The following is a 15,382-nucleotide window of genomic DNA, read 5'->3' on the forward strand; positions in this document are numbered from 1 at the left end:
ATGTACCCTCAAGGGGTGTACAGGATATGATAGTACTACATGAAAAAAATTAAATCATTAGTAACTTCCTATCTACAATTTTCCTCCAAATCAGTCTGTTGCATGTCAAGACTCCAACATTATCAGATCTTATATTTCTATCGTCTAAGGCACTTTGTACCATATCAATCCACCTATATATTGGTCTTCCTCTGGGTCATTTTGCTGCCAACCTGGCAGAGAACACGTGTTTTGCTAATCTTTCTTCACCCATTCTGTTTAAGTGATATTCCACCTGAGATTAGCTCAGCATTCCTGGATGCTGACAATGTCAAGTTCTTTCCTAATATCCTTGTTTTTAATATGATATTACCATTGATGCCATGTGTTCACGCCTATGATCTTTCTCAGGACTCTCATATCTGCGGTCTCTAGTCTTTGGTCAAGTGTTTTACTTCTGACCCAGCTCTCAGATCCATAAGTTAAAACTGGTTTGAACACTGTCTTGTATACAGCTAATTTAGTGTTCCGACTAATTTCTCTCTTATTCCATATGAATTTATTCAATTGACTTCCTACCATACCAGCTTTGCTGATTCTGTTGTCTATTTCTATATTTAATTTACCATCTTCAGTAAAAATCATGCCTAAGTAGCTGAAATGTTTCACTTGTTCCACAGGTTCTCTATTCACAACACAGTTGACATTTTCAATGATTCTGCCTATTTTCATTGTCTTTGTCTTTTTATTGCTGACCATCATACCATATCTATTACAACAGCTATTCAATTTAGTCAGAGAATCTTGAAGACTTGTAGCAGTCGGAAATAACCGGTCCACTATCCGTCAGCCATTTATTTTGGACCCGACATGAGAAGAAATTGACTTACGATAAAAATATGCTTATACTCTCCAGAGCAGGGATAAAGAAATAATAAATGAAATAAATGAAAAGGTTTTAAAATTTGGAAAACAAAGATGGGATGCAGAATTTATGCTTGGTGAGAATATATTGTTGGAGGTAGAGAAAATAAGAGATCTGGGGGTGATAGTGGATAAGGATCTAAAATTTAGGGGACACGTTGCCAAAATTTTGAAGACAACACAAAGACTTCTGGGAATGATGCGGAGGACACTGATGTGTAGAAGTAGGGAGATTCTTGTTCCATTGTATAAGGCTTTTATTAGTCCACACATGGACTATTGTGACCAGATTTGGTCACCTGGTTTTCAGAATGATGAAGAGATGTAGGAAAGGGTCCAAAGGCGACTGACTAAGGTAGTTTCTGACCTCTGGAATGTCGAGTATGAGGAAAGATTGAAAAGATGTAATTTGCAGAGTCTGGTGGACAGGAGGAAGAGGGGAGATGTGATAGAGACCTACAAGTTGGTAAGAGGTTGTTATAAGATCAATGGTGGAGAAGTTCTACAGAGAATAGTGGGAGATCACAGGAGAACCAGAGGTCATCCCTGGAAACTGTGTAAAGAGGGTGTGAGAGGCAGGTTTTTTTCATGCAGAGTTGTAAATGATTGGAATGCCTTGCCTGAGAGTGTGGTGTCTGCAAGGAGTTTGAGTGTGTTTTAGACACAGTATGATGAGATGTGTGTGTGTGATAAAAGGATCTCCCAGATCAGTCTTTGACTCCATGAGGTCTTGGGAAATAATAATAATAATAATAATAATAATTAAGAATGCAACTGACAGGCAATACTTGCAGAATGATTTGAATAAGCTTGAATTGTGGGCATGTGAAAATGGCAATCAGAAATAAATGTAAAATTATGTACTTTGGTGTAATTAGATAACCAATATGAATGAGACATCTGTTGAGAAGTATTTGCTGGATAGACACTGCAGATAGTTTTCTTATGATAGAACAAGTGGAAGAGGCAGGTATAAAGATCCATCCCTGGAAATTGCATAAGGGAGCAGTATGGTAATGAGAAGTAGGCCTTTTTTGCATGTAGAAAGGTAGGAGCATGGAATTTCAGATGTAAATTATGTAAAATTAATTTATAAGGTTGTGTGACAGATTGTATTAGCTAAAGTGAACCTCTGGTGATGAATCTCATGACATCATAGATGTTCTGAATAATAGTAATAATAATACAATAATTAATTAATCAAAAAAATATTGATTATAGGCTTTTTAACTTATGTATATTAGTAAGGAATTTAAAAAAACTAAACTTGGTATATTTCTAGAAACCATTACATCTACTGCACCAACATCTTTTACACATAAAACAGAACTAACTGCTCTTTATCCCTGTGATTATTGGTCTCGCTGGATTAATGAATATAATCCACTAAGTTCAGAAGGAATTGATGGAGATGCTGAAATTTTGCATCCTCTAGATCTCCAGGAAAATGAAGGCTTTTGCTTGGAGGTATGTGTCTACATTTACTGAAATTATTATATGTAAGAAATTATTATAAATATATGGATATATATTTACAGAAATTATTAGTATGAGAAATTATAAATTTTTGTATGTACATTTGTTGAAATTATCATAAATTAGAAATTATACGAGAGCCTCCATAGCGTAGTCAGTTTTGATGACGCCCTTTAGTTTGAAAGCTGCGTGTTCAAATCCCATCTATGATGTGAAGAACTTTAATCAGGGCTTTTTGATTAATTGTGAGTTAGCTGATGTCATACATAGGTGGCAGGATTTCCCCTCTTGGAAACACTGGTTTTTCATCCCACACATTCTCCCAGGGATGGAAGAATTGGAAAGAAGAAATATCATGAGTGCATGTGAGCTAGTGAAGAAATATATTTTAGTAGCAATGGAAAGTTGTATGCACCTCAAGTGAAAAATAAACTCAATTTGGTATAAAGTAAATCACTAATGAAATCTCAAACAGTAACTGTAGCTGAAATGCAGGTTATGAAAAAAGTATTATTATTATTACTATTATTGTTATGGGCAACTGCAGGGAGTCAACAAACTCATTGATGGAGGCCTTAACATAATGTCGAGAATAACTATTCGACATTCACACAGTATCTATCATACCTCGCCTTGAACTCATTCACAGTCATGGCACCCACAACATACTCTGGCAGCTTATTCCACTCATTCACCACTCTCCAAGTAAAAACCTAGCTCTAACACCCTTGCTAACCACATTCTTGCTCAACTTCCATGTATGGCCCCTAGTTCTCCCACCACCAGTCCTGTTGTGAAAAATATTCTCTGAATTAATCTTATAGAAACCCTTCAGTAATTTGAATGTCTCAATCATATCACCCCTTTTCCACCTATCAACCAATTTCTGCAACCCACAAATCTTCAACCTGTTCTCATAAGGTTCATTCCATAGACCTGTTATCATCTTGGTCATTCATCTCTGGATCCTCTCCACCTCCTCCCCATCAAGAAGAAACCCTGCTGCCCATATCTGGGCACAGTAGTCTAGATCGGGTCTTATCAAGGCTCGATACAGAGGAACAATAACTTGTTTGTTTCTGCTTGTTAAAGTATTTTTCCGCAATCAAGTGATTTGATGAGCTGATTTAGCCACTTTTGCGATGTGCTCCCTAAACTTCAATTCCCTATCCACCAACACTCCCAAATCCCTGGCCTCATCAATCTCCTTTAGTACAGTTCCACCAATGTGATATATTGCTGCTAATCTTTTCACCCCAAAATGCATAACCTTACACTTTGCCACATTAAATTGACATTCATTTTCCTTAGCCCAGTCCTCCAAACTATCCAAATCATCTTGCAAAATTTTGACATCCTGTGCGCTCACTATTACTCTACCCAACTTTGCATCATCAGCAAACAAATGAACAGTTCCTCTCAGATTCTTTCCTATATCATTAATGAACAAATTGAAAAGTAACGGTTCAAGAACAGAACCCTGCGGCACACCACTAGTCACAGGCTGTCTTTTGGAGTCTACTCCTGAATAAACTACTCTCTGATATCTCTCCATCAACCACTCTCCTATCCATCTCTCCAACCCTATATCCATCTCCATATGCTGCAGTTTACGGATTAGAATTCCATGTGGTATCCAGTCAAAGGCCTTAGCAAGGTCCAGTAGAATCACTGTAAACCCATTACCCTTATCCAGTTCAGCTGTCACTGTGTTATAAAACGTGAGCAAGTTACTGTGGTATGATCTACCCTTCACAAAACCATGTTGTCCCCCATACAGTATCCCATTTTCATCTATCCAATTGTGTATTTTTCTCTTGACTACTTTCTCCAAGACCTTGACAACGATTCCTGATATGCTAATCGTTGGTTATTTACAACAGCAGTCTTGGAACCTCCTTTATGCAGTGGAACCATTTTCCCCTCTTTCCACCCCCTTGGGACTAACCCAGACCCTAGACTCAAATTAAACAAAATGGTCTAGGACACTGACAATTCTTTAGCTGCTTCACATATGACACCAGCTGGTATACCATCTAATCCCACAGATGTATTGACATTGAGGTTTTGATGGACTATTCACCTCCACTTCATTCACCAGAATTCCCATATAATCTATTGGTTCATTCATTTCTGCAGTGTCACCACCTGGATGATATACTCTTGCAAAGTGCTCGCTCAGTAATTCAACTATATCAACTGATTCGGTTACCTCCTTACCATCTGCATTCTTTAAAATCATTCTGCCATATTCATTTTTTCTTTTACTTGCAACATATTGAAAAAAACTGTTGGGGATTCTCTTTAGCCTGCATGGCTAATGTTCTTTCATTATCCGTTTTTGCTTTTCTTACCACACGTTACCCTTCCAGCCTGCGCTTTATACTGTTCATGTGCCTGCTGGTCACCTTTCTCCTTGAATTCCCTCCATAGTTGTTTCTTTTTTTGCAGCTCAAGCTTAATGGTGTTATTCATCCATTTAATCCCTACTTGATTTATTATTCGGACTTTAGGTATACAGTCAGCCATTGCCTCATGCAAACACTTTTTAACTGCCTCCCATGCACTATCAACATCTAGCCCTTGCAGTTTTACATGCCATGGCACTGAACCAATCAAACCCCTAAGCTTATCATACTTACCAGCCCAATAATTCCACATGTACCCGATCTTAATTGTAAATTCCACACCTTTAGCCACCTCCTAAGTCAAGACTCTGTTTTCACTCTCACCAATTGGTGGCAAAGTGGTCATATTCATTACAGCCAATTTCTCAGATGCAATTACTAGGTTAAGCACTGTCTGACCACTAGTATTTTCCATTACATGCTGTCGCAGATAGTTATCCCTTAATAACCATATAAAATCCAATTCCTTACTCCCATGTGTCCTCTCCTCCTTCCAATCAATGTTACCATAGTTGAAATCTCCCATAATAATTACCCTCCTTCCACTCATTTCTTCTATTTGCTTATGAATACTATCTCCACCATCTATTCCATCAGCTGGTCTATAGCAGCACCCAACTGTATATTTTGTTCTGCTAGTTTCAATCTCACATTTGAGGCTATTTCTCACATGAAATAGCTTCAAATGTGCTCTTTTCTCTATCCTGCAGTTCTACTTCTGTTCTCCTTGGCTGTAGCTCATCAGCTATCATCAATAACACTCCTCCCCCATTTTATTCTCCCTGTCACTCCTGAACACACCATACCCCTCACATTCAATCCCACTTACTATATCATCTTCTGTCAGCCAAAAACGATGTAAGAAGTGCGGTGAATGAAAAGGTGTACAGGGTCTGTGTCCAGGAGGTAGAGTGAGCAGGTGGTTGAAGCATTGGATAAGAGGAGTACACAAGTAAAAGGGTTGGTATTAGTAGTTGGCACAAATGATTTGACTGGTAACAAGAATAATGTAAGAAGGGATGTCATGATGTTGTTAAGGAGAGTGAAAGATTACAGGGTGGTGGGTATGGCAGTCAGTTTGTTGCCTATGTATGATAGTGATGAGTTGAAAAGGGAAGTGACGATAATAAATGGAATGCTAGTGGAGTTGTGTAAGGAGAAAGTAGTTCATTTCGTGAATGTGTGGGATGAGTTTGAGGGGCAGACAGAGCTGTATAAAAAAGATGGTTTACATTTGAAAGGATTTGGTGTCAGTCAGTTGGAGAAACTTGCTAGAAGAGAGAATTACTGAAGTGAATGTAAGACTTGAGGAAGCAAGAGGTATTGTGGAAGAGCAGGGGAGTAAGGCAGGCAAGTTTGTGCATGGAGAGGTGAATGGATCAAGTGCAGTGAATAAGAGCAAAGGAACACAGAGTGGACAGGGAAATGGGGGAGCAGGATAGACTAGGGAACACTGCATGAAATGTGTAGATGATGTTTTCAGGAGGAGGTGTGTGAGTGTGCTAGAAAGGACTAAGACAGTTGAGGATTTTGGGGTGAGATTTAGGTCTGGGAATGGGTGTAATATCAATGTTGATAAACAGGAATGGACAGGGCAGAGTGTAGAGACAGAAATGCGCTAGTGTATATGTTTACAGATATTAGAAGTATTTGAAACAAGGGGAATAAAACTGTAGCATTGATAAAGTTCGTTCACCAAAAATTGTTGGTATAAGTGAGACATGGTTGAACAAGGATGACATTCTAACAGGAATATAGATGGAGGGATATGTAGTCTTTTGCAAAGACAGACAAATCAAAAGGGAAGGAGGAGTGTTATTGATGAGGGCAGAAAAGCTGTGCCCATCTAGAGTGGAGAAGCAAGGAGGGAATACTGACATTTGAAAGTTGGAAGTTTTTTTTTCCACTTTGTTAGACTATAAATTATATATTTAGTTTAATTCTTTATCCAAGTGTAAGCAATCACAGTTTGCACCTGTAGTATCTTCAGGACAGGGGCAACCCATGGCAAAGGTGGACCAAGTTTTCATCACTTTCCTTAGTATCCCATAGTGCAAAGCACATCTCCTTGCAGACATGTATAATGCTATGCATTATGGGAAGGATGTCATGATGTTGTTATGGAGAGTGAAAGATTACAGGGTGGTAGGTAAGGAAACCCAGACCGGTTTTGACCTTTATTGAGGTCTCTTCAATCGGAGCCAGACCGAGAGGTTATACCAAGGTTGAAGCAATGCAGAACTTTGGCAACTTGCGAAATATGAGTTCTGCATTGCTTCAACCTTGGTATCACCTCTGGGTCTGGTTCCCACTGAAGAGACCTCAATAAACGTCAAAACCGGTCTGGGTATTGACCCTTCCCATAATGCATAGCAATATACATGTCCGCAAGCAGATGTGCTTTTCATTATGGGATATTAAGGAAAGATCGGAACTCAGTCCACCTTTGCCACGAGTTGTCCCAGTCCTGAAGACACTTCAGGCGCAAGCTGTGTTTGCTTATACTTGGATAAAAGATTAAACTAAATATATAATTTATGAAATACTGAGAGTAGGTTTGAACCAGTATGGTATGAAGTAGAGTTGGACAGGATGAAATGCTTAGTAGGGCGTTGCTGTAGACCTGGAAGTCATTGAGAATGAAATGTTTAGACAAATTAGTCTAGCTATTAAGAAAAGGGTGATTTCAATTATGGTAACATAGACTGGAATGAAGAGATAGCATCAGGAACTAAAGAGAATAAATTTCTTCAGTTTATAAGGAATAACTGCCTTAAGCAATATTTAACAGAGTCCATACGTGGATTGAAAGTCATGGATTTGATTATCTCATCAGAAGATACGTTGTAAATGAAGTATCATATCTTCATATATCATATCTTCCTCCGGTTGGTGAAAGTGACTGTGAAGTGATCGCTTGGGTGGTTGTAAGCCATATCAGGACTTTTGTGAAAATGCATTACATGTGGAACTATAAAGCAGATGATTATACAATCTCAAGAGATCACTGCAAGCTGCCTCTGCATGGAATGAGGAATTCCACGGAAAGCAAATCAGGTGTTTGGTCTCTACTTATCTGGAATTATCTGTCAGAGGCAATGACTGAGTGTATCTAAAGCTCGTGAAATTAAATAATATAGGGATAAAACAGATGACTGAAGAGGTGAAGCATGCAATCTGGAAGAAAAAGGCAGTGTGGAGGGCCCAAGATGAGTGGAGATAATTAGTTACATGAGGAGTACAAAGAACAAGCAAAGAAAGTGACTCACTTAGTAAGAATAGCAAAAGTGCAATATGAGCAGCAGTTAGCAAATAATGCTAACAATAATCCTAGGGAGTTTTTTCGATATGTGGCAAGTAGAACGAAGAATGATTATGGGAGTATGATGTTGGTCAGTGGTAATGGGAGAATGATGAAAACTGAGGAGAATATAGTAGAAAAGATAAATGAGCAGTTCATTAAAGTATTCCATCATTATGATTGTAACATAATGTAGAAATTGAGAACAGTGGGAAGGGGGGGACACTGATGGTGAGTGAGTAGGTGGTATATGAGGAATTGAGTAAACTTAATGACAACAAGGCCATGGGACTTGATGATGTATCACCCCATGTCTTGAGGGAATGTTCCAGGTTGTTAACAACAGCTTTAACCTATATTTTAAGACACGAGTCTTAGATTAACCCAGGTCGCTAAGGAATTAAATATATGGCAAAATCATTACACTTCATAAAGGAGGTGATGAGACTAAAGCTTCGAATTATAGGTCAATCTGCTTGTCTAGAGTTGTCATCGAGGTGTTCAAGAAACTAGTGATGACAAGGATTCAGAACTGAGTGGACACCAGTAGAATTCTCTTTAATGGGCAGCTTTTGATTTGTTAAAAGAAGATCATGTTTTAGCAATCTGCTTACTTATTATAACAAGGTGACAAATACATTGGACAAGGGGAATGCATATACAGTAGTATGTTTAGATTTTGTAAAGGTTTTGATAGATTACTACATGACAAACTAGTAGTTAAAATGGAACAGATGGGATTGGATAGTAGATTAGTGCATTGGATTGGAGATTAGTTGTCTGATAGGTGTCACAGGTTGTGTATGGAGGAGTTATATCACAGAAGAGGAAGGTCACTAGTAAGTGGCATATCCCGAGGGTCTGTTCTGGGGCCATTGTTGTTTAGTTTGGTTTAATTTGCATGTAAATGACATTGGAAATGGCTTAAATGGTGTTATTTGCAGATGATGCAAACAACTGTATATCAGATGTTGTAGAAGAGCAAATGTTAACAACAACTATAGAGCAGATGTAGCTTTGAAAAAAGACCTAAATAGACTGTCTGAATAGCTGAGTGTATGGGATGGCAGTTTAATGTTGCAAAGCGTAAGGTTTTAAAATTTGGAAAGCAAAGATGGAATGCAGAGTACAAGAGGGGGAGTGTCTAGAAATTTCTGATAAACACCTAGAACAAAAATGATATTAAAACAATGGTTATAACCACAAGAAAGAACTTATAAATATATATAAGAAGACATAATGAATTAATTTTTGTTCTAGGTGTTTATCAGAACTTTCTAGACACTCCCCTCATATAGCATTGATGGGATATTTTGGTGGAGGTGGAGGAGATGAAGAATTTTGGGATTTTTGTGAATAGAGACTTAATCATCATGAATATAATAATCATGAATATTGTGCTAAAATTGTGAAGATGACAGAGGATTAACAGAGGATTATGGGAATGCAGAGAACAGTGACATGTAGGCGTAAGGATGTTTTGATTCCATTGTACTAGACTTTAATCATGCTACATACTGATTACTATGAAGAGATTTGCTTGCCAAGTTTTGAAAAGAACGATGAGATGTTGGAGAGGGTCCAGTGACAATTGACTAAGTTGGTTTCTGATTTCCAGAATATGAAGACAGATTGAGAGAATGCAAATTACAGAGGTGAGATGTGATTGAGATGTACAACTTGGTAAGGGGTAATTACCAGATTAGCATGGATGTGATTATTCAAAATTAAGTGGATATTGAATACCACATTATTTCTTAGCTGAATAAGAAACTGAAAGATAGGAAATCTAATCTAAGAGTTTCATGCCGAATATAGAAAACTATATAAAGATCGGCGAGTCCAAGCATAAGCCAACATCTGGTAGTGCAATGCTAGGGCAACTTGTAATAAAGGTGGAGTAAGCTCCGATCACTGTTCTTAGTATTTTCCCATAATGCAAAACACAGCTCCTAGGAGATGTATTACTGTTCTACAGAGAAGGTGTCACTACCCAGACTGGTTTCGACCTTTTTTGAGGTCGCATCAGTGAGTAGGTAGACCTAGATGAAACACTAGGGTTTCAGTGGTCAGAACTTATATCTTTACTGTATGCATTGCCAAAAAAGGTGCACAAATACAATTACTGAAATAAGAGCCAACAGGCTTCACTTTGGCGAAGTAAAATTATTCAAAATTAAGTGGATATTGAATACCACATTATTTCTTAACCGAATAAGAAACTGAAAGATAGGAAATCTAATCTAAGAGTTTCATGCCGAATATAGAAAACTATATTACTCCACCTTTACTATAGCATTGCACTACCAGGTATTGGCTTACGCTTGGACTCGCCAATTTTTATATAGTTCTCTATAATCGGCATGAAACTCAGATTAGATTTGCTATCTTTCAGTTTTTTATTCGACTAAGAAATAATGTGGTATTCAATATCCACTTAATTTTGAATAATTTTACTTCGCCGAAGTGAAGCCTGTTGGCTCTTATTTCAGTAATTGTATTTGTGCACCTTTTTTGGCAACTCACACAGTAAAGATATAAGTTCTGACCACTGAAACATTAGTATTACATCCAGAGCCCCGACACTAGGGTCTTTGCTGCCTGCATGCAATGTCTATCTAAGTGATCCTGTAATGATCCAGGCGTGTGTGGTTCTTTTACTATAATAAAAATTTAAATTATTTGAAATTTCTTAAATAAATTTTGACAGAACAGCCATACGTTGGTTTGCTAAATGTAACGAACCGGGGGTATTGACTAGGTAGGATAATCATTAAAAATCCAAATATTCAAAAAATTCTCAAAAGTTAAGGCAAATTTTGATAAAATTAAAATGAATTTTAATTAAAGTTCAAATTTATTTGAACTAAAGTTTAAAAAATTCTTGCATTTTACTAAATTCTCAGTAAGTTGTAAAAATTTTTTAATAATTTTTATAAGTGGATAAAAAAAAATAGATGAAAAAATAAGAAAAGAATTCAGAAATAATAATTAGAACATTTTATTAATATTAATATAAGTATTCAAAAAATAACATCTTTACAGAATAACAGAAAAATAAATTAAATTACATAAATATACTTGAAACTTTTTAATTAAAATTTTAGGGTTCTTGATTTCATATTCACCAAATTAGAAATAATGGTCTTAACATCTAATTCCGCACATACATCATTTCAATAGCTATTAATGCCAAACTAACAAGCCTTTTTTGTGACATACTTGTTCTTAAGTAGGTTTTAATCAATTTCAACTTGGAAAAGGAATGTTCACCGCACGCTACACTAACAGTTAAGGTTAATAGTATTCTTAAAGCAATTGAAAAGTTAGGGAAAGATAAATTATTGGACACAATAAAATTAAGAATATCAAAAGGGTTTTGAATATTTAAATTATCCTTTCGAAAAATATCCCGGAAAGCACATAACTCGTCATATAGTTCTATTGCATTTATGTCTTTATTGTTGCCATCCATCAAGAGAATCTCTAAATCATTACAATTTTTTTGTAAATCTTCGTTATTAATTTGTAGTAATCTATACAAGAAATTAAAATTATCATAATATGTTTTTAGTTGTTCAAAATGTTCTATTAACGAACACATTGCAACGTCTAGAAGTGTATAAAACACATTCATTATAAATTTATCTTCTGGCGATTGTGGCCTTTCGTCATGATGCTCGTAGTCCAATTGTCGTGTCTTCTTTCATCGTCGAACTTCCGTACCAGTTTTAAATTCTTGTTCTCCATCCACCTCTTCGCTCAGTTCTTTTGCCATTTTTAGAACTTCTTTAAAATTTGTATCTGATCGATACTCTTGTAAGAATATTTTTTCAGTTTGCGATAGATTCTAAAGCAAGTGTAATGTTCATATTTTTGCCTTGAAGTATTTTACTCACAGGCTTTATTCTGTTAAGTAAATCATGCCAAATTATAAGAGAACAAATAAATTTGTAGTCCTTCATTTTAGCACATAATGTTTGTGCTTCATGCTGAGTTTCTTTATTAAAATTTTCATTATTTAAATTTTCAAAAAGTGCATCATAAATTTCTCCTAACTGATATCATAGAGGGCGGATTGCATTAATTTTACTTTCCCATCGCGTTTCTGATGGCTGTTTCAATGTTAAATTTTTTACGAACTTTAAAAGGATTGCCCAACATTTGTAAGAATGAAAATAATTGTACATTTCTTGAATAATTGCAAAGAAACTAATTGTGACTGCATTCACTTTGGCTGCATCGTTAATTATTAAATTTAGAGTATTATTATTATTATTAATTATTATTATTATTATTATTATTATTATTACAGGTATCTCCATGGAGTCAGTAGACTCATCGCGGGAGACCCAAACTAGCAAAACAATATCTGTCATATCTCTTCTTGAATTCATTTACAGACAAAGAGCTCACAACTAAGTCAGGCAATGAATTCCACTCATTCACCACCCACCAGGCAAAAAACCTTGTTCTGACACCTTTGTTAACCACACTCTTCTTTAATTTCCAGAGATGACCTCTTGTTCTTCCATCACTATCACACAGCTGAAACATTTCCCCTGCATCAATCCTATAAAAACCTTTTAGTAATTTGAATGTTTCTATCATATCCCCTCTTCTCCGCCTATCAACCAATCTCTGCAATCCACAAGCTCTCAATCTTTCAATGTAAGGAGCATTTTTTATATCACTCACCAACTTGGTCACTCTTCTCTGAACCCTCTCCACAGCCTCCTCATCTCCAAGGAATCCAGGTGACCAGACCTGAGCACAGTAATCCAAATGTGGAAGTATCAATGCTTTATAAAGGGGAATAATAACCTCTTTATCTCTGGATGTCAGTGTGTTCCTCAACAACCAAGTAATCCTATGTGCAATCTTGGACACCTTAGCAATGTGTCCTCTGAACTTCATCTCCCTATCTACCAATACCCCTAAGTCCCTAGCCTCATCAATCTCTTGGAGTACCTTTCCATCGATGTAGTACACAGCTGGTAATCTTTTAATCCCAAAATGCATGACTTTACACTTTTCCACATTGAACTGACATCCATTTTCTTTTGCCCATTTTACCAGCTTATTTAAATCCTCCTGCAAACTTTCAACATCAGCTTGATTTTTTATTGCACTACACAACTTTGCATCATCAGCAAACAACTGAATATCTCCCTTTAAGCCGTTTCCTATATCATTTATATACAAATTAAACAACATTGGCCCAAGCACAGAGCCCTGAGGCACACCACTGGTCATCTGCCTCATTCTGGACTCAGCTTCTCCATACACCACCTTATGGTATCTCTCCCTCAGCCATTCTCCTATCCATATCACCAATTTAATATCCATTCCCATCTGCTCCAATTTGCGTAACAGTGTTCTATGGGGTATCCTGTCAAAAGCCTTAGCAATGAGCAGCACATGGCACGTAAAAAGCTCAAGGATTTTTGTTCAAAAAAAGCAAATTTTGGAGCACATATTTTTTCCCTTTCATATTCAATCCTCACATGTCTTCAATGGGAATATTCCATTTTTCCAGTTGTTCCACTATTGTTGCACATAAACCATGTCCTGTGGAATATGATATATCTGCAAAACCTAAAAAGTTTTCCCTGATCTTGGCAATTCTATTGTTACAGGAAACAAAGTGAATAATAATGGTCATTTGTTCTGTTTTACTTGCATCAGGTGTGCAGTCTAAAATTATGGAATAATATTTAGATTTTTTTGATTGATAATAAAATTGTATCCCTGATTGCATTACATTACTTTAAGTTTCCAATATTTCATTTTGAGTGTCTTTACTCAAATAGTGTACTCTATCGTTTCCTTGTAAGGCTCTTTCAACATGATTTAACGGGATCAAACTTTGCAAACAGTTCGACTAATTTTAAAAAATTGCCGTTATTCCTTTCATATAATTTATCAGATGATCCGCAAAAAGCTAAATTTTGGTTACCAAGGAATTTTATAATTCCAATCAAGCGTTCTAAAACACTCGTCTGTTTCTTTTCTATTTCATATATGCTTCGAGTCTGGCAATCAATAGTAGTTTTGTCTTTTAAATTTTTATCAAGTTCCTTCCATTTTAAGAAATTTTTCATGTGGGCTAAACTAGTCTCATGTCTATGCAAAGTTGTACTTGCATTTCTCCAATTGTTATAACCTTCTACAAGACTACTTGATTCAGTAGGTGCGAAAAGTTTGCAACAAAAGCAAAAAACAGAATTTAAAATTTCAGAATAAATGAGCCATGTTCTTGGCACTAGCTCCCCGTTTTCCATTTTTCTATTATAATATGTTGCCAAATTTACGACCATATGTATCTCTGGGATGTATTATATTTTTCTTTTGAACACGCCCCATTTCAATTAAAACAACTCGTAATTTTTCATCAATATTTACCCATTCACCTGATCTTCAAAATTTACAGAGACTGACAATTTGTTAATTTTGTGGTCAACTACAACTAAATCTTCTCCTAACTGTTTTTTACGTAAATCCTGTGTCTTGTTATCTTGTTCAATAGTTGTAATAGTACTTTCATTCAAACTCGATGATGTGCACGGTTCATCAACTCTGATTTCTGATGTATTGAGTTGGTTACAATCTACATCAGAATATTTTAATATTTTAACAAATTTATTAAGAGCCCCAGTATATTTCTTAATATCTGCTTCTTTTGCAGCATGACACTTATGATTTTGTGCACCAGATAACTTTTTTTTAAATTTTTGATTCCATTTCTATTTTATACCCACAAGAAATTATTATGCAACACGACACAGAGATGAAACAATAGTCCACGCTGCGCTACTGTCAGTAGCCTATTGAGATGCATACTGTTATAAATCTACTGTTGCTATCCTGTCATTACTGCAACATTGTAAAATTTTATTATTATTTTAACTTTGTATACTTGTAATTTCTATTAATTACTTGTGATGTCTCTTTTCTTTACTTTATACTTTATTCTCCGTTATTCTAATGTAGCTGTGCGTGCTTTCTCTCTGTCAGAATCTCTCTTGTTTATATTATTACATGCTATGTTTACAAGAAAGTCAAATAACATTTATTTACACGACTATGAAATGTACACGAATTGAAACATTAGGGAGATTGCTTTATCTATCCTTCTATAAATACTCTTTAGCAAAATTTAGAACCTTTTTCCTTCAACTTTAAAATACTTTCTTTAACACAAAACGTTATCTACTCTCAGTTTACAAATTTTGCTTATTAAACTCCAAGCTTACTTGCAAAGAGATTACCTAAATCTCTCTGTTAAATTATC

At 36.0% G+C, this 15,382-nt stretch overlaps 1 protein-coding gene across 4 annotated transcripts in view; it reads left to right on the forward strand.

Moving 5' to 3' along the window:
* Positions 1-15,382, forward strand: part of LOC150094462 (hemocytin-like) — a 2,636,009-nt gene that overhangs the window by 1,311,252 nt on the left and 1,309,375 nt on the right. For all 4 annotated transcript variants that reach the window (XM_090412206.1, XM_090412207.1, XM_090412208.1 and 1 more), the window contains one exon: positions 2,186-2,370. In XM_090412206.1, coding sequence (XP_090268332.1) covers positions 2,186-2,370 — 185 coding nt within the window. The remainder of the gene's footprint in view (positions 1-2,185; positions 2,371-15,382) is intronic.

This window comes from Typopeltis vanoorti, chromosome 22, assembly GCF_054136105.1.
Source record: "Typopeltis vanoorti isolate ZY-2024b chromosome 22, IOZ_Tvanoo_1.0, whole genome shotgun sequence".
NCBI lineage: Eukaryota > Metazoa > Arthropoda > Arachnida > Uropygi > Thelyphonidae > Typopeltis > Typopeltis vanoorti.